This window comes from Fragaria vesca, linkage group LG2 (assembly GCF_000184155.1).
Source record: "Fragaria vesca subsp. vesca linkage group LG2, FraVesHawaii_1.0, whole genome shotgun sequence".
In the NCBI taxonomy this organism is placed as follows: domain Eukaryota; kingdom Viridiplantae; phylum Streptophyta; class Magnoliopsida; order Rosales; family Rosaceae; genus Fragaria; species Fragaria vesca.
The window spans coordinates 32,990,028-33,012,357 of record NC_020492.1 but is presented as its reverse complement, the minus strand read 5'-3'; the positions used below and the strand labels follow the sequence as shown (position 1 = coordinate 33,012,357).

At 37.7% G+C, this 22,330-nt stretch overlaps 4 protein-coding genes across 4 annotated transcripts in view; 2 read left to right on the top strand and 2 right to left on the bottom strand.

Annotated features, from left to right (window-relative positions):
- The window catches only part of LOC101294140 (CHD3-type chromatin-remodeling factor PICKLE-like), a 12,194-nt gene extending 5,782 nt beyond the window's left edge, over nt 1-6,412 (top strand). Inside the window, 17 exon segments of the mRNA XM_004291895.1 lie at nt 211-409; nt 531-700; nt 860-926; nt 1,016-1,138; nt 1,227-1,336; nt 1,425-1,506; nt 2,699-2,890; nt 3,153-3,315; nt 3,409-3,514; nt 3,786-3,860; nt 4,326-4,387; nt 4,502-4,578; nt 4,770-4,900; nt 5,032-5,353; nt 5,615-5,738; nt 5,841-5,914; nt 6,029-6,412. Of these exon segments, the coding sequence (XP_004291943.1) occupies nt 211-409; nt 531-700; nt 860-926; nt 1,016-1,138; nt 1,227-1,336; nt 1,425-1,506; nt 2,699-2,890; nt 3,153-3,315; nt 3,409-3,514; nt 3,786-3,860; nt 4,326-4,387; nt 4,502-4,578; nt 4,770-4,900; nt 5,032-5,353; nt 5,615-5,738; nt 5,841-5,914; nt 6,029-6,328 (2,377 nt within the window). The 3' untranslated portion in view covers nt 6,329-6,412.
- A 1,634-nt stretch (nt 6,413-8,046) lies between these two features.
- On the top strand, nt 8,047-10,010 carry LOC101292773 (omega-hydroxypalmitate O-feruloyl transferase-like). The gene is made up of 3 exons (XM_004293192.1): nt 8,047-8,684; nt 8,900-9,385; nt 9,504-10,010. The coding sequence occupies exons 1-3, from the start codon at nt 8,139-8,141 to the stop codon at nt 10,008-10,010; spliced, it is 1,539 nt and encodes a 512-aa protein (XP_004293240.1). The 5' UTR covers nt 8,047-8,138.
- A 482-nt stretch (nt 10,011-10,492) lies between these two features.
- On the bottom strand, nt 10,493-14,325 carry LOC101294431 (two-component response regulator ARR12-like). Its single transcript, XM_004291896.1, has 6 exons — nt 13,953-14,325; nt 13,378-13,530; nt 12,640-13,029; nt 12,336-12,412; nt 11,059-12,234; nt 10,493-10,783 (listed from the first exon to the last, which is right to left on the bottom strand). The coding sequence occupies exons 1-6, from the start codon at nt 14,080-14,082 to the stop codon at nt 10,769-10,771; spliced, it is 1,941 nt and encodes a 646-aa protein (XP_004291944.1). The 5' UTR covers nt 14,083-14,325; the 3' UTR covers nt 10,493-10,768.
- A 3,458-nt stretch (nt 14,326-17,783) lies between these two features.
- Nucleotides 17,784-19,205, bottom strand: LOC101294727 (chitotriosidase-1-like). The gene is made up of 2 exons (XM_004291897.1): nt 18,061-19,205; nt 17,784-17,959 (listed from the first exon to the last, which is right to left on the bottom strand). The coding sequence occupies exons 1-2, from the start codon at nt 19,154-19,156 to the stop codon at nt 17,922-17,924; spliced, it is 1,134 nt and encodes a 377-aa protein (XP_004291945.1). The 5' UTR covers nt 19,157-19,205; the 3' UTR covers nt 17,784-17,921.
- Between the last annotated feature and the right edge of the window lie 3,125 nt (nt 19,206-22,330).

Below are 22,330 nucleotides of genomic sequence, written 5' to 3'. Positions count from 1 at the left end.
AAATTGGCTGAAATTTTGCAGAGATGATCTACACAAGATGATCTAGATATGTCTAGAAAGAAGTTTGACGAAATTCGATCGGGAAGTGGTGCAAAAATGGAAATCCGCACCAACACTCAGGTGCGGACGTCCACACCTGAGAATTCCTGTATATATATATATATATATTTGTTTTTTTTGCTTCATAGAATGTTAGTCTATTGACTAAATTGTGCATTCTGAGGTGGAATCCTGAGATATGTGGTTCCAATTTGTTTTACCATTTGGCAGACAACTTTTGGAATCTTCTGGAAAAATGCAAGTTTTGGACAAAATGCTGGTAAAACTTCATCAGCAAGGGCACCGGGTGCTTATCTATTCACAATTTCAGCACATGTTGGATTTGCTAGAAGACTACTGTACATACAAAGTATAAATGCTTAGTTGGTTTTTGTTTTCATTCTTATACATTGGCATCTACTTTTGCAGAATGAACTAGTTGGCAACATTTCTGGTTATATCTAAAGGTTTAAATTTTTCAATTTTGTCAGAAATGGCAGTATGAACGAATAGATGGCAAAGTTGGTGGAGTTGAGAGACAAATAAGGATAGATCGGTTCAATGCTGAAAATTCTTCCAGGTTTTGCTTTCTGCTTTCCACCAGAGCTGGGGGATTGGGCATAAACCTTGCAACTGCTGACACAGTGATCATATATGATAGGCACGTATTTATTATTTAAAGCATACTAAAATTTTCTTACTTTTTTGATATCCTTCAAAAAGTGTTATCATGGAACTCTGAAAACTCCGAAATCATTTTAATAAAAAATATGAAGGAAGTTTTTTACTGGAGTCTAAGGAAGGTAATTTCATTCCGCAGTGATTGGAATCCTCATGCTGATCTACAAGCTATGGCTAGAGCTCATCGACTAGGGCAAACTAACAAGGTTCAATTTAATACTTCAACGGTATCATTTATTCTTCTTTTGGATTCTGTTTTTATTTCAGTCTCATAAAAAGGGTTTTGGGGTTTCAGGTAATGATCTATAGGCTAATAACACGAGGAACCATTGAAGAACGAATGATGCAACTGACTAAGAAGAAAATGGTATTAGAGCATTTGGTTGTTGGAAAGTTAAAGGCTCAAAACATCAACCAGGTTTGCAAATATCTTGACTAATAATTGGAGTAAGAACATTATGTTACACTGAAATTAAAAGTTTTAGATGGTTCTAACTTCATTTTAGGAAGAGCTCGACGATATCATCAGATATGGATCCAGGGAGTTATTTGCTGATGAAAATGATGAAGCAGGAAAATCCCGTCAAATTCATTATGATGATGCTGCAATAGATAGGTAAATTTTGTAGTAAGCTTTCTTTCTCTTGATTGACAGAATTTAAATGTATGTGCCCAACTTATGCCTCTTGCTTCTCTGTTGATAGATTACTTGATCGTGAACAAGCTGGTGATGATGACGCTCTGTTGGAGGATGAAGATGAAGATGGATTTTTAAAAGCCTTTAAGGTAAATATTTTATGTTTTTAAGGTCGTTACGGTTATAGTTTATATGCATAAGACGCTGTGGTGATGTGCATAAGGCTTAATTACCTAGCAACAGCACACTTAGTGTGTCCAGTTGTTTTATGATCCTTAAACTGTTTGATAATGAGCTGGGGCTTAGCCGTTAAAGAAAGTAGTGTTTGTTGTGGCAACTCATAATCATCAGTTTAATCAAGTAAGCATGGTAGTTCGTCTGGCCATATCTTTTACTATTTGCGTAGTGTTCTAGATGAGGTTGGACTATTGTATACTAGCAGAATATGTATATTTGGTTGAGACAAAAATTTGCATACAATCTGTCCCTCTGTGGTACTATATGGCTAAATTAAGTGTTGTAGCATTTAGATTAACTTTTAGTTCTTCACGAGGAAGAAATGCTAAGTGCAATCTTGAAGTTGTTATGATATTGACTATCTCTGGAAATTGATCTATAGCTATCATTAAGAGAAATGATATCCCCATATAAAAATAATAATAAAAAAAAAATTAAGAGAAATGATATTTCCTGAATTTTGCCCAAAATTTTCCATAACATCCTTTTTTCAGTTTGGGAAAAACATGTCCGCACTATTGTACTAAACAGAATAAAATATTAAATAAAAGTTCACATTATTGTAATTACTCTTGATTCTTTCCCTTCTTTGTGCATTTTATCATGATTTTCTTCCTTATATACATAGATGTGCTGTATCCTAATAAAATAAATAGTCAAACACTTACCAAAGTTTGAAGAGATAGAAAATGTAGTCATTAATTCGTATCTATCATTCTAAGAAAATATGCCTCAAGTGGTTTTGTATGAGTATATATGTGAAGGTAAATATAAGAAACCTACCTGTGATAATAGCTTTCTGATGGAATAGCTTTACCTTTATGAAGAGGAAAGAGATATTCATCTGGGTATTGTTGGAGTCTGGAGTTTCTGTCTGTAGAAATTGTAAATGTAGTCTGGTGTTCTACTTCCACCCTGTTTAGTAATCAAGGGTTGCAACATTTGGTAGTTCCTTGGTTTAATATATTCAATGAAAACATCGTTGACTTGTTGACAGCATGTTCCATATGATTTCTTATTTCACTCCCTCTGTTTCCTGGTTTGTTTTCTTTTGTTGCACTTATTTTCCGCTAAAACTAAATAAAGCTGCATCATGTGCTATAGGTGGCAAATTTTAAATACATTGACGAAACAGAGGCAGTAGAAGAGGAGGAACCACAGAAGGCTGCAGTGGACAGTACAGAGACCAGTGCAGAAAAAACAAGTTTCTGGGAAGATTTGTTAAAGGACAGATATGAAGAGCATAAAGTTGAAGAATTTACTGCTTTAGGCAAAGGGAAGAGAAGTCGTAAGCAGGTACTTCTTCAAGTTGCTCATTAGGGATGTTTTATTTATTTTTTATACAACAGATGTGTTTTTGCCAACTATATGAGGGTCTGATTGTGGTGCTTGCATCATGGGACATGTTCGTTAAACATCATCATATCTTATCTACATACAAAAAAAATCTTCGGGCTTTTTTTTAATAATTTAAATTCTCAATTTCATTCGTAAAAAAAGGTGTAAAGATACTATTAGACATGCCAAAAGATGCTGTTAAAATCTTAGCTTTTTTCAGATGGTATCTGTGGAAGATGATGATCTCGCTGGTTTGGAAGATGTAAGTTCTGATGGAGAGGATGATAACTATGAAGCTGAAGTGACGGATGGTGAAACAGCTTCCTCTGGTCCTCTTTCTGGAACTCTTTCTGGGAGAAAGCCCAGTAAAAAGAGAATTCGTGGTATATAGACAGACGCTGTAGTGTATTAATAATTTGACAAATAGTTGATCTCATGCTGATCATCTTTCCTCTTCAAAATGAATTATTTTGCAGTGGATAGTGGAGAACCCCTTCCTTTGATGGAAGGAGAAGGAAGATCATTCAAAGTTTTGGGGTTCAATCAAAATCAGAGGGCTGCATTTGTACAAATTTTGATGAGGTACCGTCTTCTTTTCCAGTGCTTATGCATATGTTCTATGTTTATTTATTAATTGCCGACCCTCCTTCACCCCACTTGACCTGTATACAATATGACTGAGAAATATTGTTTCTACATATCACTTGAAATGGTCATGTGTTTATTTTGTGTGCCAATAATGTCTGGAATATATTGAGCCTGTGGGGCTGGTGATCTGAGATAGCAGTGTGTCTATATTTCAAATAGTCTTTTGTATAATTCTTCTGACGAGAATTTGTGGATCACCCTGCAGGTTTGGGATGGGGGATTATGACTGGAAGGAGTTTGTAGCGCGCATGAAGCAGAAGACATATGAAGAAATAAAAGCGTAACTTCTCCTTCCTACTTGCATCTATACTACAGTGGGAAACATGGATGAATATTAGATAGATTGGATGTGTTCTTAATATTTGGTAGCTGCTAGCATACCTAAATTTTCCTGTTTTTTCTATGAAAATCATACAAGTTAGAAGCAAAAGGCCAATTTTCCTTGTCCTTCATATTTGCATCTTATCTTAGAGTTAGTAGAAAATAGCTGTATTCATGATTTTTATTTATGGTCTCCTGTTTAACTGACTGCACCTATAACATAAGGTAATGATGCAAATAGATATTGCCTGGTAGGCTTCATGTTATGTTACTAAATATTTCTGGTCTATTGTCTTACATTTTCCGTATCATTTCCCTACAAGGGAACACACAAGAAGTCTGTATTTACAGGAGGCAAAATCTACAATAGTTTACAAGTATACCGTGGGTGTATTTTGAATGTTTTTATATTTTTTTATTTCAGTTATGCTACTCTGTTCATGCAACATGTAGTTGAAGAGATAACAGACTCCCCTACCTTTTCAGGTAATAATCCTTGGACATCCCGTCATTCTTATCTGCCCTTTCTTTTATATGTTTACTCTCAGTACGTTAGCATTTCTGACGAAGAATGTATCACTGTCCTGATCTTTGTTATAGATGGTGTCCCTAAAGAAGGACTCAGAATACAAGACGTACTTGTTCGGATTTCTGTTATGTCTATGATTAATCAGAAAGTAAGTTTGTACCTACATTTAATACACCGTTTTATTGTTATGTGTGCAATATTGTCCTTGGATTTCCAGCATTTCAATATACTCTTAACCAAGTGGAGATTTATTTACGTACCTACATTTATTTATGTATGGTGTGTTTCCACCAACCTTTCATCCCATTTGATTTTTCCTGCTTTTGTTCTTTGGTATAGGTGAAGTTTGCAACAGAAAATCCAGGTGCTCCTTTGTATGAAGATGACATCATGTACCGTTACCCAGGATTGAAGGGTAGCAAATTTTGGAAGGAGTATCATGATGTAGTGCTGCTGCGCGCTGTGTTAAAGTAAAAATTTATCAAATGATGTCTACTATCTCTGTTGTTTTTTATGCAATTTGATTTTGCATCTATTTGCCTGTCTGCATGATGTATAAATACATTGCGTAACTCACACTGTTTTTGGTTTGGATCACAAGGCATGGCTACGGAAGATGGCAAGCTATTGTTGATGACAAGGACCTCGGGATTCAAGAGGTTATTTGTCAAGAGTTGAATCTTCCGCTTCTAAATCTTTCTGTCCCAGGGCAGGCCAAAGCACATACCAATACAGAAGCACCTGGTTTAACTGCTGGAAATGGTAATGGAATAGGAGATAATGCAGCTCAGGGAACCATATCATATCAAGAGTCTTCTTTGCATCATTTTAGAGATATGCAAAGAAGACTGGTGGAATTTATAAAGAGAAGAGTGCTTCTGTTGGAAAAAGGAAACAATGCAGAAGCACAGAAAGAATACTTCGTAAGTTTATATTCTCATGTTACCTGCATACGAGCATATAGGAAAGTAGCTTAAACCATTACTGCTTCTATAAATATCATTTCTCTTGTTATAACTCCTAAGGTTCTCATAAAATCTATTCGGATATTTATTAAGTTTAAGGTTGTGAAATATGAACTATGATGTATAATCTCCATTCGGAAATAGAAGAAAAGCAAGGAACATTATCCTTCGATTTGATTTTGGCTCCTGAACTTTTGTTCACTTCAATCATTTTCCCAGGATGAAATATATGCGAATGAGCTTGCACAGATTGAGCAGCTTGGGAGGGAGACCATGAATATGCCCTACACTGGGGAGACTGAGCAACGAATGGGTGATCAGTTGCCAAGAGTTGAAGAGATCGGTAAGTGCAGTCTGTTTCTTGAAGCACTTCCTGGTAGATCAAAATCAGTTTTTTCTTTCTGCCCAGATTTTCTTAGTGACAACTAATATTCATGTGTTGCAGGATCGGAAGAAATTTTAGCTACAGCTTGTGACAACGATCCAGATCGTTTAAAATTGCCTCAGCTTTATAATGAGGTAAATTAATTTATTATTGGACATTTTTGTCGATGGCTTTGAGCATGTTAGCCTTCACTGTATCATTATAACTTGTCAGATTTTATATTTGTCTTCTTCCTGTTCTGTTGGTAGATGTGCAAACTTGTGGAAGGAGTCACCCCTCATTCAGTGCAGACTTCTTTTGAAACTATCTGTGAAGACATGCTAAGCAGGACTCGCCCCCCTATGCAACAAGCTCCTACTTCAGCACAGCCAACACTAAATGCAGATAAACAACCAGGAGATGAGTCGAAGAGCAATCTTGTATCCCGTGAATCACACTCTGCACAAGATAAAGCTGCTCCTGCAGTAGAAGTTCAAATGAGAGACTTGTCAACAGAATCCGACCTCGAACGTATGGAGCTAGACTCCCGCAACACAGCCAATGAATAATGAAAGTCCCTCCCGGAGGTTGCCTCAGAGTCTAACAGTGCTGGAAAACGCTGGATTGTTGATCGTAGCTTAAGTGATCAAAAGTATCTAGCTCACAGAAGTAGTTAGAAAAACAGCTGTCCTATCTTTTCTTTTTTTTTTTATCAAAAACAAAATGCAACTTATTTTGCCCTTAATATTTCATTTGTGAAATTACAGTTTCTATGATTGAAATTTAGATTAAATTTGTTTTAAAAGGTTAGGTTTTGGTCTTCAAAATTTCAAATTCAACTAGTTGTCTATGCCCTATACTGGACCCATAAATACCTCTCGTATATAACATGACTTGACCAGTATTATGGTATGGATGCTGAGCTTATCGTATATTAGTAGCAACCACCACTATTGATTTGAAGTTAACTCACCTCACCCCACAAACATAATATAATCCGACTATACATGATCATGATGATTCATACGACATGATCAAGTAGTATAGAAATTTGCTATGTTTGTGGTTGTAGGTATGCCAAAAACAAACAAACCATTTACATTTTGAGGACAAATTTTATTCTATATGATTCAATAAATAAATAATGAAAACTTGATGATCCTAAACATTATTCCACAATTGAAAGTAGAAGCATCCAGCATTATAGAAATCTAATTAGACAAACATGTACGATCGAGTAGTTGTCTTTCACAATCTAAAGCGTAGGATCATGATGATGCAAAGGGTAGTGAAGAGCCGCACTCGTATCATATATACTCCCTGAACCACCAAGATAAGTATTAAACAACCTTCAAATTAAAGTCTTTACTTTCTTCTGGTCTGGACTCTGAAGATAAAGTCTTACTTAGGCTGCAGACCTGTGGTACCTACTTTTTTGTATGTATTTTGTTGCTTTTGAGTAACATGAAGGGGGTTCGTATCTTTTGCTTAGATCATTTTATATATGAAACACAGGATTATTTCATCCTGGAAATAAGGCAAGTGCTGGAAAAAGTCGATACACCGAGAGACAAGACTAGGGCTTTGAAATCACGCATGCATTCTTATATCATTGCTTTGCCCATGGCCTTGTCTTTGGCGCCCTGCTATCAGATTGAAGAGTCACCTGCAAATTTACCCTATATTAATTACCTAGCTCTAACCCTAACCCTAGCTATCCCTCTCTCTCAATCTCTATCTCACACAATAACGACAACCACATGAACACCCCCACCACTTCTTGCTTCTTCAATTCCCCCGATCGATCAATTCACAAGTCCACCTATCTTTCACCAAAACAGGAAAGCAATAAGTTTATCTCTCAACGAAACTGATAGATCATATAGGCGTTGTTATATGGGATCATATAGTACTACACACTATAGTCGATCAGTCGTTAATCAAATGGAAATAGACAAGAGGTTGAAGGTTAAGACAGAAACTCAGATATATAGACGTACCAATAATGTAGCATACATAGACAATTATCGATCAGTAGCTATATAGTGGTCATTATCTATCTTCCTTCAAGTGCGAGACAGATCGATCACCATATAAATAATACTAGGACTTACTTTGAAACTACAGTAGCATGCAAATTCAGATTAAAGCCGCCTTAATCATCTATATACAAAGAATTCACTGTTTAAAATGATTGGCTTGTGGCTACAGTACCACTAGTACTGTGTACCTCTCTTCATTCTCCGATTTCTATATATCTACCAGCTCGTTGCTTCCCTTCTCTCTCACACTTGTATTAACAGAAACAGTTTGATTATATTACTTACTACTAGCTAGCTTGTTCTCATCCTGCAGTATCTACGTACGTACTGATCAGATATGGCCAGTAGTGAATTAGGTGATCATGATCATGATCACGACTTAATCATCAGGAGAGTTTCAATCACAGAAACCTTACTGGTTTCTTCTGCACTTGATTCGCTGCAGCCTCCGAAAGTTGTCAACCTCTCAAACCTGGACCGCCAGTGTCCACTTCTTATGTACTTGGTTTTCTTTTACAAATATCCCACCACCTCCTCTGCTGATCATAGTCCACTTTGGTCCCTTGATTCTGTTTTCGAAAGCTTGAAGTCAGGCTTGGAAAAGACTCTATCCATCTGGTACCCGGCGGCAGGTAGATTGATCATGACCAGCCCCACCGACGACGACGTCAACCTTAACTCCAATCTTGGTGGTCTTAACTTGTTGTGCAACAACAGAGGTACTGTTCTTGCCAAGGCAGCCACTGCGGTTCAGATATCCGAGCTTGGAGACCTCTCTCAATACAATGATTTCTTCGAAAACTTGGTTTACAAGCCTCCTCTCCCTGTGTTTGATGATCAAGAAGGAGATCATTTCTCTCAGATGCCGCTAGTTGCTGCTCAGGTACATACCTAATGACTTAATCATCCATAACGTACTGCATATATCAGTTAGTGAACTAGCAGCCCCTTCCTAATTGAAACACGTTAATGTCGATCCAAATTCTAATTTATTTTCGTCAAAACTAAGATAAGTTATCTCTTAATTTGTTTTTCTTATAATCGTTAATTAGGGTTAATTTTATTTTGATAGAATGCATGAATCTAATGTAAATGTAGGTGACCAAGTTTGGATGCGGAGGGTGCTCAATTGGCATTGGCATCAGCCATTCGTTGTTTGATGGACCAGCTGCATATGAGTTTATGTGTGCATGGGCTTCTAATTCTGATATCAAGCAAATTCAAAACGAATTAGACGTCATAATAATGGATGATGAGCTGCAGCCTACACCAGTAGTAGCACTGGTGCACGACAGAGACACCCTGTTGAAGATGGTTGACAACTATCCATGTCATGATGATGATGATGACGATGAAGGCCGTAGGGCTGCTGCCATAGATCATTTGTATCAACTAATAATGCAATCAGCAGCAACAGTTGCATCCACTGATCTCCTGATGATCAAGAGCAGCAATGATGATAGTAGTTATGTTCACAAGACCTTTCATTTGAGCAGTGCATTCCTCAAATGTTTGAAGAAGCAGGTGGTTGGTGACAACTTTTCATGTTCCTCTTTTGAACTTGTAGCAGCTCACCTCTGGAAGGTAAATTTCTAGCTTGCCAAACCAGTAAAAATATATCAGTGAATATTGGCTTTCTTTCCACTATTGATCTATATGTGAACTGAATAAATATGTATGCACCATATGTGGTGGGTCTCAGGCGAAGACTTTGGCTTTAGGATTGAGCACGGAAACAATGGTGTGCTTGCAGTTTTCTGTAGACGCGAGGAACAAGGTGGAGCCCCCACTTCCTCGAGGTTTCACCGGCAACGCTTATGTCCTGGCATCTGTTGCGCTGACCGCCTCACAAGTTGACCAATCCGACCACAAAGCCATTGTCGACAAGATAAGGGAGGCCAAGAAGTCTGTGACAAACAAGTACGTCAAGTCGTACATGGAGGGAGTTGCAGCTGGTGGCTCCCAGCAGACATCTCTTCCTCCCCTCAAGGAGCTCACCTTAGTGTCTGATTGGACCAGAATGCCCTTCCACAAGGTTGGCTTCTTACGAGAAGAAGCCGATTACACTTCTCCGTTGGTCGCTCCAGTGCCGGAGGTTATTTATTTCATGCAGAATCCAAAGGATGACAAGGGCATTGACATGAGAATTGGGTTGCTTCCACAGTACCTCGATGCCTTCACTCGCTATTTCTTCACCAATACCAATTGAAATCTCCCGTTTCCTGCTCTGTTGAAGTGTGAAGTGAAACTCAGTCTTTGACATTGTTAATCATTAAAGTTAAGTTGGTTTGGTACTTTGGTTCGTACTAGTGTGGTCCGTGAAAGAATTATTGGATGAGATTATGTACATCTATGATTGTGATTTATCAGAAGCTGTTCAAAGAATCAAAAACCAATTATTATTTGCATATGGTCGTTTGTTAAGGCACATTACACACCTCACCAATTTTTTTAAAAAAATGTTCTTCGGTCAGACGATGATGTATTGATGTTTTAGGCACTCTGTAATGTCATTAATCTAACCTTGATCTTCTGGCCCTGTATTCAAGTGAGCGAAAATGAGCTGCTTAAATGCTTAATATGAACCAAAAGGGAAGGCAAAGCAGAATTAAGCACTGTATAGCTAAAGAGGAATGAACATTAACACTAATCGAGAAACAGAGGATGCCCTTTCATTATAAGTACGTACATATTGAGCAAAGCCCTTATTTGTTCAATCAACAAGAAACTGACTGCTCGATCATCATCTAACTAACTATAATGACTCACGACCGAAAAAAAAAACTAACTAAAATGACTGACTAATGGAGAGAGAGTCCGAATAAGATGTTTTGCTCTTAATAAAACACAAAACTTTGATGACTGTAGAGACACCAACGCAAATGCCATGAAATTACTACACTAGAAAAGTACGTTCTGGATCTGTCCACTTATACTTGTTCAAATCTCCTTCCAATTGATGTCACCTCATCTCTTTTGCAGCTGCATAACCAAGTTCATGTTATTCACATCAAGAAGGTAACACAAAACATATGAAAATTGTAAGCAACAAATTCTTCAGTTCAATTTTGAGAAATTTACCAAGTTTATGCAACAGAATTAATAGGGATATGGAAACTAAGTTGCACCTATAATGAATGCTATCACTTCTCAGTATACAAGTGTACTCTTATCAGATCAGAGGCTATGCTGTTCATAGAATTTAAGTATTTCTACTAGGCTTTCAGAAAACTGAAATGAGTCTTAAAGTTTCATACCTGATTTGTCATTGTGCTCACTAAATCATCCAATAACCCGTAATTATTTGATACTACCCCACCCTGTGGCTTCCGTTGGTCCATAACATACCCTGGCTTCAAGTTAATGTTCATTGACGCCTCCAATGATCTATCAATCTCATCAAATTTTGTGTGCAAAGGATCAAGAAAATTTGACTGTCCAATGGAATTGAAGTCCATGTTTCTTTGTAAAGTTGTGCCTTTTGAGTCCAAATTATGGTCAAAAGCCACAGGAACATTAGCAGGCATCAAAGAGTCCATGGAGCTACTTACAGTATCCGAGTGGTAGTATGGGGAATCCTGCTTATGATCCATCCACACCCACCCCTGAGTTGGATCACTATCAATTATCTGCCCAGCAGTGCTACTAATTGCGGAAGGTTGGATCAGCACGTCTGTTCCTGGATCCTGCAAGTGACTGGAGACTGAATTTATAGGAGCATCAAACTGACAGTTGCGCATTTGCGAGGACATTACAACAGGTATACTGTCCCTTGTGTTACTTGATGGAAAAGAATTTGACCGGAAAGCAGATGACTGAGCAGCGCTTGCCCAGCTGTCATTCAATCTACCATGATCCAGAAAGGGGGCACAAAATTCAGTTTTCAAGGGAGCCACTGGAAGCGAAGACTGGTTTACATATTCTCTTCCACCTTCAAAATCTCGAGGGTGACTTAAGATTGGGTTGTCTGTAAGCCCAACAGAATCACTTGATCTACTCATGGTCAGTTTTGCATCTGGAAAGCCACTGGAAATGGGAAAAACTGGTGTACCGTTGACACCCTTACTATGCCGTTGATCAAGTTCCAAATTTCCTTGAAGCATACTTCCATTACGGTTTCCAGGAAATATGCTCTGATCAAGAATGGAGTTGCTTGAATGTTGTCCCTGACCCAATTTAATTGAACCTGAAGACGGCAGGCAATGCAGACCCAGACCAGCAGGAGCGTTCACTCTTCCGATCATCCCATTAAGTGGCATGGATCTAAAACCAGTGTTGTTAAACTGTCCAGGTCCAGTCAATGCATGGTAATTTCTACCTCCATTGAAAGTACTCATTCGCAAATAAGAAGAATCTGAACTGCCTATAGCTGCCATCATATTAGCTTGCTGGTTTGCTACGCAACTGATTCTTTTGAGATAAAGTCTAAACTTCTGCAATGGAGAAAAAGAAAACAGAAAAAGAAGGGTAAGCTCCCTGAAACGAAAGATAATGATTGAAGATTGTGTTGAACTATTGATATCGGCATTCATACCTGGAGATGGCTTGCCACATTTTCTCTAGTAAGCTTATCCTCATTCATCAAATCTAGAATCTTTTTAGGTACAGCCTCTGCATTCAAACAAATTTAAGCAAAAGGAATTAGTACTGAAACGAAAAACATAATGCATGAAAAGAAGCTTATGCATACAGGATTCATGAATGGCCTATACTAGTACAACTTTTGAGTCCACACTATATTGTCTAAAGTTTAAAGAAAATGAATTCATCACTTGAAGGAGTATCAGAAATATAGAATAACTTCCTCAAGTAACTTAAATGAGGGATGAAGAACATACTGTCAATGCCCAACTTATTAACAGCAGCAACAAACTTGCGATGCAGGTCTACAGACCAAACAACGCGAGGCTTTTTCTGAGTCGAAGGGTCGTCATTATCATACCCATCCTCATCACGATTGTCATCCTCATCCTCATCCTGATCCTTCCGTTTTTTAGTTAGCTTCACATTCTGATCTGAATTACCCATGCCTCCACCACAACTTCCAATATGAGACTTGTCCTGATTGCCAGAATTTGTCTGATCCTTTGAATCACCCTTCTTTCTCCTGATAACATGTTGCCAGATGTTCTTCAACTCCTGAATACGGACGGGCTTTACCAGATAATCACAAGCTCCATGGGTTACTCCCTTCATCACAAGTTCATGATCTCCATTTGAGGACAACACTGAAAATATCACAATTCATAATTAATACTGAATTCAGACCACAACAGAAAAGGGAATAAAAAGCGTTAGCAGCAGATATGCTCTTACAAGCCTAAGAGTAGACTGCAGTTTAAGAACTTTAAACTGTCAGAACTCATTGTCTGTTGTTCAATTTTACAAAATAGTAGATTTCTATAACTCAACATTTGCACACTGTGAAGACTTCTTGTTAAAACTGAAAACTCTGTTCTTTGACTTGTATAACTAATCACGATGCTGTCTTCAATTGTTAGAAGTTAAGACTTTAAATATGCACAGGCAGCTAGGGACAACACAACGGAGATAGTGAACAATGGTTGTGGATTTACTTATAACAGGGAGATCCATCTCAAGCCCGACAAGCTCGAGCAACTTGAATCCATCCATGTCTGGCATTTGGACATCACTAATAACCAAGTCAAACTTGTTCTTGTTTCCTCTTAACAACTCCAATGCTGTAAATGCATGACTGGTAGCCGTAACTGCAAAAATCCAACATAAAAATAAACACATCAATCTTCTACAGTGTTAAAACTGAAAGTGCAGATGGCGCAATAAACAAGTCATCCAATAAAGAGATCCAATGCTCTGATACTACCAAATAGACATTCACATAAACAACTAATTTGAATATAGTTGAGACCCCCTTTGATCTCCTCGATCTAACTACGATATCTAAGAGAAAATCGAATAACATGACTTCCCAGAGTATTGAATTTGTCAAGAACAGATATTTAAGAAGCAGATATCGAATTAGGACATTGGCCAAGAAGAGCCAAAGTACAATCAAATCACAAACAGATTGTGCATAACATATCAAAAGAACACGATTTCAATACCAAACAAAAGCAAAGAGCTTGAAACCAAAATCCACAGAGTGAGAACAGAAGCAACACAAACACACCATGATACTGGCACTTATAAAGCATAGTCTCCAAGACCCGCAGGCAAGTGACATCATCGTCGACGATAAGAACACGCATTCCAATAGGAAATTGATCTCTTTGATCATCAAATAATGGCTCAATAGTCATCTTTTCAAGTAGAGAACTTGATGAAGAAAACACAGAAAAGTTGAAATCTTGAAAGCTTAATAATTATGAGCCTGGACGACCCAGAATCTATGAAATAAAAAAAACAGGGAAGATGGATTGGTGAAGACCAATGATGATTAGTAGTAATGATGCCTCATAGGGAGTGGTTTAAGTTTTGTAGGGAATGAGAAACAAAGAAACTAAAATGGAATCTCAAGGAAGTGAAAGCTGGAACAACCAGAACTCTGAAGACTTTCCTAAAATGAATCCTTTTTTTCTGCCTGGTTTTAATTTCGTTTCAGTGGTAAGAATCTCGAAAAGATTTCGAATAATTTAATTTTGATTTCTCAAGCGCGTGCTCCACCACGCATCAGATGACTGTTTGATGTTTAATTCTTTCTAAGAAGTAAGACAAAAAAAAAAATGGCTCATATCAAAAGGGAAATAAATCCAGAATCTTTTACTTACCAACTTGGGTTGTTTCACTTATTATCCTCTCCAAATGAAAAACTTATCTGCAGATTCTAAGAGGATTAAACGGGATGGGTGATTCTTTTAGATTATTTCCTTTCATGTTCTTCGTTATCATGTACATGCACTGTTAGAAATCAAATTTGTAGTCTTAAAAGAGTGTTATGAACAAAATGTTTGAGAAATGTCATTATGCAAATTCGTCGATTATAATACCAAAAGTATCATTTATAGTATTAGCATATGATTGGTATGAACTATGAAGGCTAGTGGTAGAAAGAATATTCCTCCAGTTTTCTGATCTGGGTGGTTTTCATATATGCTTCAGCTTTTATAAACTTTCTTGCTGGAAATAAGTTCAATTAATCAATAATTTTGGCCACGAGTTTGAGTATATGCTTAATGTAGGTGTCATGCGGACATATATAAAGCAGGTTTGAGTTGGGGCTTGCATTCTTTCTCAGACAAACAAAGTCTCAATCATATAAAACTGAAAACCGATCAAGTGAAGTAATGAACGTGGCTTCTTTCGATATTAGGTTCCTTACATTTCTTCCTTTCTTCGTTTTTGAACATACTAATGTATACTAGCTTGGATTCTAACTAAATCAATGCCCATAGAAAGAGGTATACCTGACCTCCATAATCCTTGTCAAATATAGAAATGTATGATATGGCCTTGGTTCTGGAAATACTGACCAACAGTTTCTACATTCGCTAGTTTACATAGTTAAAAGATGAATAGATGGATGTAATTTGGATTACATATATAATTGTAGAATTTCGAGGAATAAACTTTAACCAAGGTTTTGAAATTAATTTTACACCGAGTAATTTTTCATGATTTTGTAAGACTGCAATGTTTCTTCTATTTCCTGTTTTTACATTCATATCAATAGCCGGTTATATTTTCGTTATTATGTTCTCTCTTAAAATGACAAATTTAAGGAATACACATGAAATACAGAAAATGATGATTTATAGTGAAATGGAGAGGGAGAGGGAGAGAGACAAATCCAAGAAGTTGTGAAAGGTGGTGGGATGAGTTGGAGAAAGAGACGGAGAGTGAGTGATGATTAGCGATGAGAACCAATCAATCCCAACATCTGCAGTACCAAATCACCTTCAAGATAAATGGATTGTCCACTACATGCATATATACATATGAAAAAAATACCCAGCTGCTAGCTAGCTAAAGCTTAAATTTCTCCATCATTCTGATCTAGTGGAGTATTCATACATACAAATAATTAACCCCAGCTGTCAGAGTCATATAAAAAATAATTTATTCTTGTATGCACCAACGTGCATTTAAATCGTATTTAAATCAGATGTTTTTATTTAATCTTAACCGTTCATTTAATTAGCTATTGATATGATACTAAGATGGAGACTTACACCTAACTGCCGAGAGTCATCTGGAAAGCTATACTAGGTGTTATCTCTTTCGATTCCGTTGTATATTAAGGGGCCAGTCTCTATTACTCAACCCTCCAAACGAGCTAGCTTCCAACTTTGTTACTGCACTGACTTAAAAATCAGTGATTGATTATCGATCCCTCTTCATCTTCTTTGTGTTATTCTTCTGCATGCATGAGCTGTTATACTCTATTCCATGATCATCGTACGCGTACAAGATCTAGCTAGGAGCGAGACACATGCATACAAATATAGCTGATCGAAGGATGAAATTGCTTCCCTCATATATGTCTGAAAACCTAGCTCGTTCGAAATTATAAGCTAGTTATAGGCTACTTGTTAACTTACGAAAATTCTTCTACGCACTAAAGCAAATAATATGTAATATTTTGATCTGGTCATCCACGTTACACTATCATAAATATATACTAATCCGTTAACAAAATTGAAACCTACAAAAACTAATTCTATATGGTACCGATACAGGAGGTGTGGACATGAGGTCGAAGAAGATGTACTCTTATTGTGAGAGCTTAATTTGATCGGATCAAAAATAAAAATGAAAGGAATGAATTGAGAGTCTCTTGTCTTCATTTTATCTTCGCATACGATGATTTGAGCATTTCCACATTAATAGTGTAAGTATATTTTTGTGCGTTGAATCCGGTTCGGTTAACTTATTATGATAGACAGTTGAAAATTAAGTGAAAATATTGTTAGCATCGGTGGTGAGCAATAACCACAAGTATGTATGGTTTGAGAAGGGATTGCTGTTACAATATATAATATTAGTTTGCTTGGAGATCGACGATGATGGAGAAAGAGGGACTAATTAATTTATGCTGTGAAGTCTTAACATGGAAGATTAAGCAGCTCGCTAATGACAGTTAAGTGGCTTTGCTATGGCATCTTGGAATAATGGAATATTATCTGGCCCTAAACAAAACACCAATGACTGATCGAGCTAGCTTATATATTATCATCGATCAAAAGCATATATCATCATTTGACTAACCAGACACATAATGATAATTAATCAAACAAACTTAGGCATGATAACAAAAGCAGCTCAATTCTCTATTCCCTCTATAGCTAGCCACAGGCTCTCTCAAAATATGATATAGTTTGTGGTGTTAAGATATGCATATTTAGAAGATTCTATGTTGGGTGCAAAATCTTGAGATTCCTTTGCCTTTTGAGTCACATGTCTTTACCCTTAATTTGGCATGACTAGCTAGCAAGTAGCAACTATATATACAATTACCTCTCTAGCTAGACTATAAGAACAACATTATATATGCAACTTGGCTATTTATAGGTCCATAACCTACCTATACTATTTATATATGCTCTTACTTTATAAACATGCATGTTAGAGTGACTTTCCTACAATCTTCCTCTTCCCTCTCTCCAATCCATATATTTGCCTCATCAATTATGTCTTCTATTACTTCACTCAAGTCCAATCATAGTTTAGTTCAAGCCACAAGTAGTTATATAACTGTTAGCTGATTGCTTTGAGGACACGGCAAGGCCAAGCTTAATTCAATTAGTTCTGATCTGAAACTGTATAACATAACAATATGCTGATAAACCAATCATAGAAGAAGACCCCTTAATTAAGAATAAAGCATACACACATCTCTATTACTATAAATCCAGGTCCTCAAAAACTTTACCAAATTATGAACTTCCATAATTATCTTTAATGAACTTACTAACACAAATAAAAACAAAGATTGTTATAGTAAAAGCTAAATAAAAATCAAAAAAAATTAAATAAATAATCATAAAAACTACCGGTTAGTTGGATGAAAAACTGTATAATACGGCAAATATTTATTTAACCGCTCACGCTTATTTCTAGGTGATCGTGAACGTGATTCCGTGTAAATATGCACGGGTAAAAGGCTGGTAATACAAATGGCTAACTGTCAAATATAGTTCCTTCAGACCGATCCCCCGCCATATTTCCAAGTATCTGAAGCTGCCAATGAACAAAGCATCAATCAGTTAATCTCAAACCTAATGATAACAATCATAACATCCCTCAGAATCACATATCAAAATCGAAGTGTTGTGGTTTACCTTGGTGTGATAGGATCCAATCTTTGTCCTGGCCCAGAGCCCAAAAGAAATACCCACCCAAGCCCATTTTCTTGGCAAACCGAACCTTCAACCTGACAGATCCAACATCATCGTACCCAATCCAAGTGCTACCCGAGTAGGAATAGTAAGACACTGTCTGGTTGTCAAACACAACCGTTGCGTTAGTTCGAGCGTTCAAGTCAACTATCTGATGATACAGCAAAATGCCACCATCACCGGGCCCAACGCCCACCGCCGCGGCCCCGACACCATTCACCTTCTGGTCCCGGAGCGTCCAACTCTTCCCATAAAGAGGTAGGCCCATCACAAGCTTCTTGGCCGGTACACCCGCCTGAATCCACGAACGGATTCCGTAGTCAGTACTGATATTACTCTTGGAGTCATACAAGGCTGCATGTGCGCCGGTGAAGTTTTCCCAAGAGCCGTGATAGTCAAAGCACATCGGACTCGCCCAATCCAAGTACTTACTTATTGCTCCGGCCGGGTATGATCTCGGCCCGCCGTAGACTGTAAATTCCGAAGCGTAATACACGGCGGAGGTTAAGAGCAGACGTGGCTTGCCGCTAGCTTTAGCTTCCTGGTCTAGAGATTGTCTCCACTGCTTGTACAACAGAGCGAGGTTTGACATGTCGACCACGTCAGCCGGAAACTCCCAATCCAAGTCGACACCATGGAAGCCGTACTTCCGGGCTATTTCGATGGAGGAGTTGATGAAGACTTGACGGCTCTGTTTGGTGCTAACCATCTCCGAGAACACTGTGGCGTTGTTACCGCCGCCTCCGATGGAGAGGAGGGTTTTGACGGGAGGGTTTAGGGCGCGGAGGGATGAGATGAAGTCGGGTAGCTTGGTTTGGTCCTCGGAGGTGATGGTGAGTTTGAAAGTGGCGGGATCGGGAAGGAGGAAGGCGTAGTAAATGTGGGTGAAAAGAGAGGTTTGTATAGAGGAAGCGGGGAATGAATTGAACGACGGCCAATAGGCTGCTCTGATTCCTTTACTAGGTTTAGCATGAATACTAGGGCAAAGGATTACGAGAATGAGAATCACTGATGACATGAATGTTGTTAGGGTAGCCATGATCGATCACTGATATTTTGGGGTACGTGTAGAAGTATTGGTCAGCGACGGATGTGGTTTTTATAGAGCGAAGTGGATATGAAAAAGCTCTAGTCTCTCTAGACGACTTGGTAGTTTCCACAAGTTTTGTCATAATGCTTTGGGGTCAGGCATTTAGTGTTGTAAGTTTCCTGGTGGTAATTTTGTGACCAAGTTAAGTAATTAAGCATCAAAAGCTTGATCCAAATTAAAAGCAAACATGCATATATAGCAAAGTAAGACAAGGTCTAATTATCTGGAATGATGCTGTGAGACATGAGAGATTAGTTAATTTACCTTTGTATACACTACGTTACTACGTACAGCTTCATCAACTTAGAACGCACAGAAGTCAGCTTGCAGACAATTCGCTTGTCTGAATAGTTGTGTCGACTTTGCAGTAGCGTAGTCCAACTTATTTACTTCAACTCAACCCGATTTAATAAAATTCAGTGCATTCCGGCCGGCCATTGGACAGTTACAGAAAACGAAAACCAGAAAGTTGGACGTATCGTTCAATGTCTGTTGTCTGAAGTCTGAACTATGTATAAGTGATATCAAACTTGATGGACAGTACTAGTTTTCTGGATCTTGTTTTGATTGAAGCATACGCTTGTGATCACATCATTCACATGTTGCTGCTAAATTGTTGGTTCATCCTTGTCATGGAGGCTTCAAACATATAAACATGCCATTGAAACAGTCAAGTGCCCGGTGTATTTATATATATATATATATATATAGAATTACCACCGTGTGAGTTATGGTCGCCGGTAAACTAAGGCAACGCACGGACTTTGAATGCCAGGAATGACTTTTAATACAATGTTTTAGTTGGTCCAAATGTCCAATCAGTATATTTGATCTGAGAAGCCTATGAATTAGTTTCTTAGTTTACTTGCTTCAGGTAGGAAAGTCGCCAAGAGACATCTTAATAGTCAAATAAAATTTCTAGAAGATGTTAATGGCACCATACCTTCAGAGATAATTAGTTGGTTTCGACTTCATCTGTTGTTGTGATCGAATCCCTCCTCTTGAACAAGAATAGTAGTAGCAGTAAAAATGCTTGTATATGAGCCATTACTCTTTTTCATAACCTCATCGATTAAGACTTAAGAGGCATATATATTATTGCAACTCATGGTAAGTTGTGAGTCTCATTGGTGCCTAACTAATTTAGGCCAAAAGCTGCTGCTGTTGCCAAGAAACAACCCCCAAATAAGAACCTGGCCCCTAAACAATTAATCATCTATGGGTTCGATATGCGGTTTGTATTGTGAGAGTGAGCCACTTCTATAAAGCCTACATTGATCCTGCAGGAACTGGAAGATGCATGTATATATTATATAAGGGAATAACGCTAGCTTGTGATGAAATAGAGGAAATATCTAGCTACCTGCAGACGCCTATTCTGCCGATTCAACTCCTCGTTTCGGAGGGAAAGATCATCTGCATCCAAACAGAAATATAAGACATAATTTGTATACTTACAAAACGTTCTACTAAGCAATAGCTTTACGAATATGACAGAATTCAATATTCCTGTTCAGCATTCATTCACTATAACAAATAAAGTTTCAACTATAATTTAGGCTATAAAGTACGAAATTCCAGAAATACACAGAGCAGAGTGTAGTGTTTTACATACCAACCATTGGCAGATGTGGAGAAGAATGTGAAGCGCGTGCTGCCATTGCATCAGCATATGCTTTAGAAAACAGCCTACGGTTCTGCCAAAAAAAAAAAAAACAAGAGAGAAAAGAACAGTAAAGTACGTTCTCAGGTGAAAATAAACGATTATATATGACCATATTTAATACCTGGATTGCCCTCATTTTTTCTGTTGCTAGCACTGTAATCGGATCTGCAACAGCCTCAGCGTCTGCATGTATCAAAATGAATTTAAGGTAAAAATAAGTAGTATTTGAATTTCTTCGTTCTTCTAAAAGAAAAATAACTTTGAGCAAGAATGAAGAACACAGACTGTTGATATCAGCTTGTAACTTTTGACGACTCATTTTCATAAACCTAACAAGCCGATCGGTGTTTTGCTTTAGCAGGGTTGATGATGATGATTTTAAAAGATCCGTATTGTTCTGCATCCGTCTTCTTTTGGTTGAGAGGGAGATTGGCGAGGCACAACAATAACAAGCGGCGGCAACAGAAATATTTTCCTTTAAATCAACATTGTTCTCTGTCCTCCTCCTGATCCTGAACACATGTTGCCAGATGAGCTTCAGCTGCTCCACTCTAACAGGTTTCAGCAGATAATCACAGGCTCCATTCGATATTCCTTTCATCACAAGCTGTGTATCCTCACTTGCAGACAACACTAACATTTAACACCAAGTTATACACTTCTTCACATTATTACAACGTCTATAATATACCATCCATTCTATCAAGTGTGAGAAAAAGGAGCAAAAGAATTCCAACATATATAAGCCAGTGCTTACATATAACAGGGAGATCCTTATCAACACTGTGCTCAAGTTTGAGAAACCTGAACCCGTCAATGTTGACATATCGACAGCAGTCATAACCAGCTCAAACTTGTCCTTACTTTTATCAACGTCCTCAATGCCGAATCTGATGGCTGCTACTGGTAACTGTAAAATCCATTAGTACGTACTTGAATCCTTTCCCCCATTATAATCCTAAGATTAATTAGGATCGCAAACATATAGTGATAGTATTGTGATATCGTGTATTTGAATCAACAAAACACTATATGCTGTGACATCGACGATTGGTACACGAATTGGAACCCTATCGATATTGCTCCGGTACAACAGTCTAAACGAAAGTATCCAATTATCAATTATGGTTGAAACAAACTGTCATCTCTCTGGTCTGAATTTGAAACAAGCTTCTTAGGAAAACGTAGAAAATTCTGAAAATTTTAGGAAAAACCACAGGATATAACTTTTCATGATCAAAAGGCTAGGCATCCATCTTCATAAGGCCAAAAGAGACTTTGATATCAAAAAAAAAAAAAAAAACCCATTTTAAAAAAAAACTTAAGTATTAAATAACTACACGCACCCTACATATGTCAGTAAGGTTTGAACTCATGACCTCAAAGTTGTTAATTAACATCCTTAACCAAACCAGACCAATCTAATCAATCAAGGGTTGGTCAAGTATACCAAGACA

Bases quoted from the DNA above. Each gene is read 5' to 3' on its own strand.
- LOC101292773 (XM_004293192.1), top strand. From the start codon at position 8,139: ATGGCCAGTAGTGAATTAGGTGATCATGATCATGATCACGACTTAATC. The intron at 8,685-8,899 runs GTACATACCTAA...ATGTAAATGTAG, and splicing joins TGCCGCTAGTTGCTGCTCAG to GTGACCAAGTTTGGATGCGG. The intron at 9,386-9,503 runs GTAAATTTCTAG...GGTGGGTCTCAG, and splicing joins TAGCAGCTCACCTCTGGAAG to GCGAAGACTTTGGCTTTAGG.
- LOC101294431 (XM_004291896.1), bottom strand. From the start codon at position 14,082: ATGACTATTGAGCCATTATTTGATGATCAAAGAGATCAATTTCCTATT. The intron at 13,531-13,952 runs GTGTGTTTGTGT...GGATTTTTGCAG, and splicing joins TTATAAGTGCCAGTATCATG to TTACGGCTACCAGTCATGCA. The intron at 13,030-13,377 runs GTAAATCCACAA...TGATATTTTCAG, and splicing joins GATGGATCTCCCTGTTATAA to TGTTGTCCTCAAATGGAGAT.
- LOC101294727 (XM_004291897.1), bottom strand. From the start codon at position 19,156: ATGGCTACCCTAACAACATTCATGTCATCAGTGATTCTCATTCTCGTA. The intron at 17,960-18,060 runs GTAAACCACAAC...GTTCATTGGCAG, and splicing joins TTGGATCCTATCACACCAAG to CTTCAGATACTTGGAAATAT.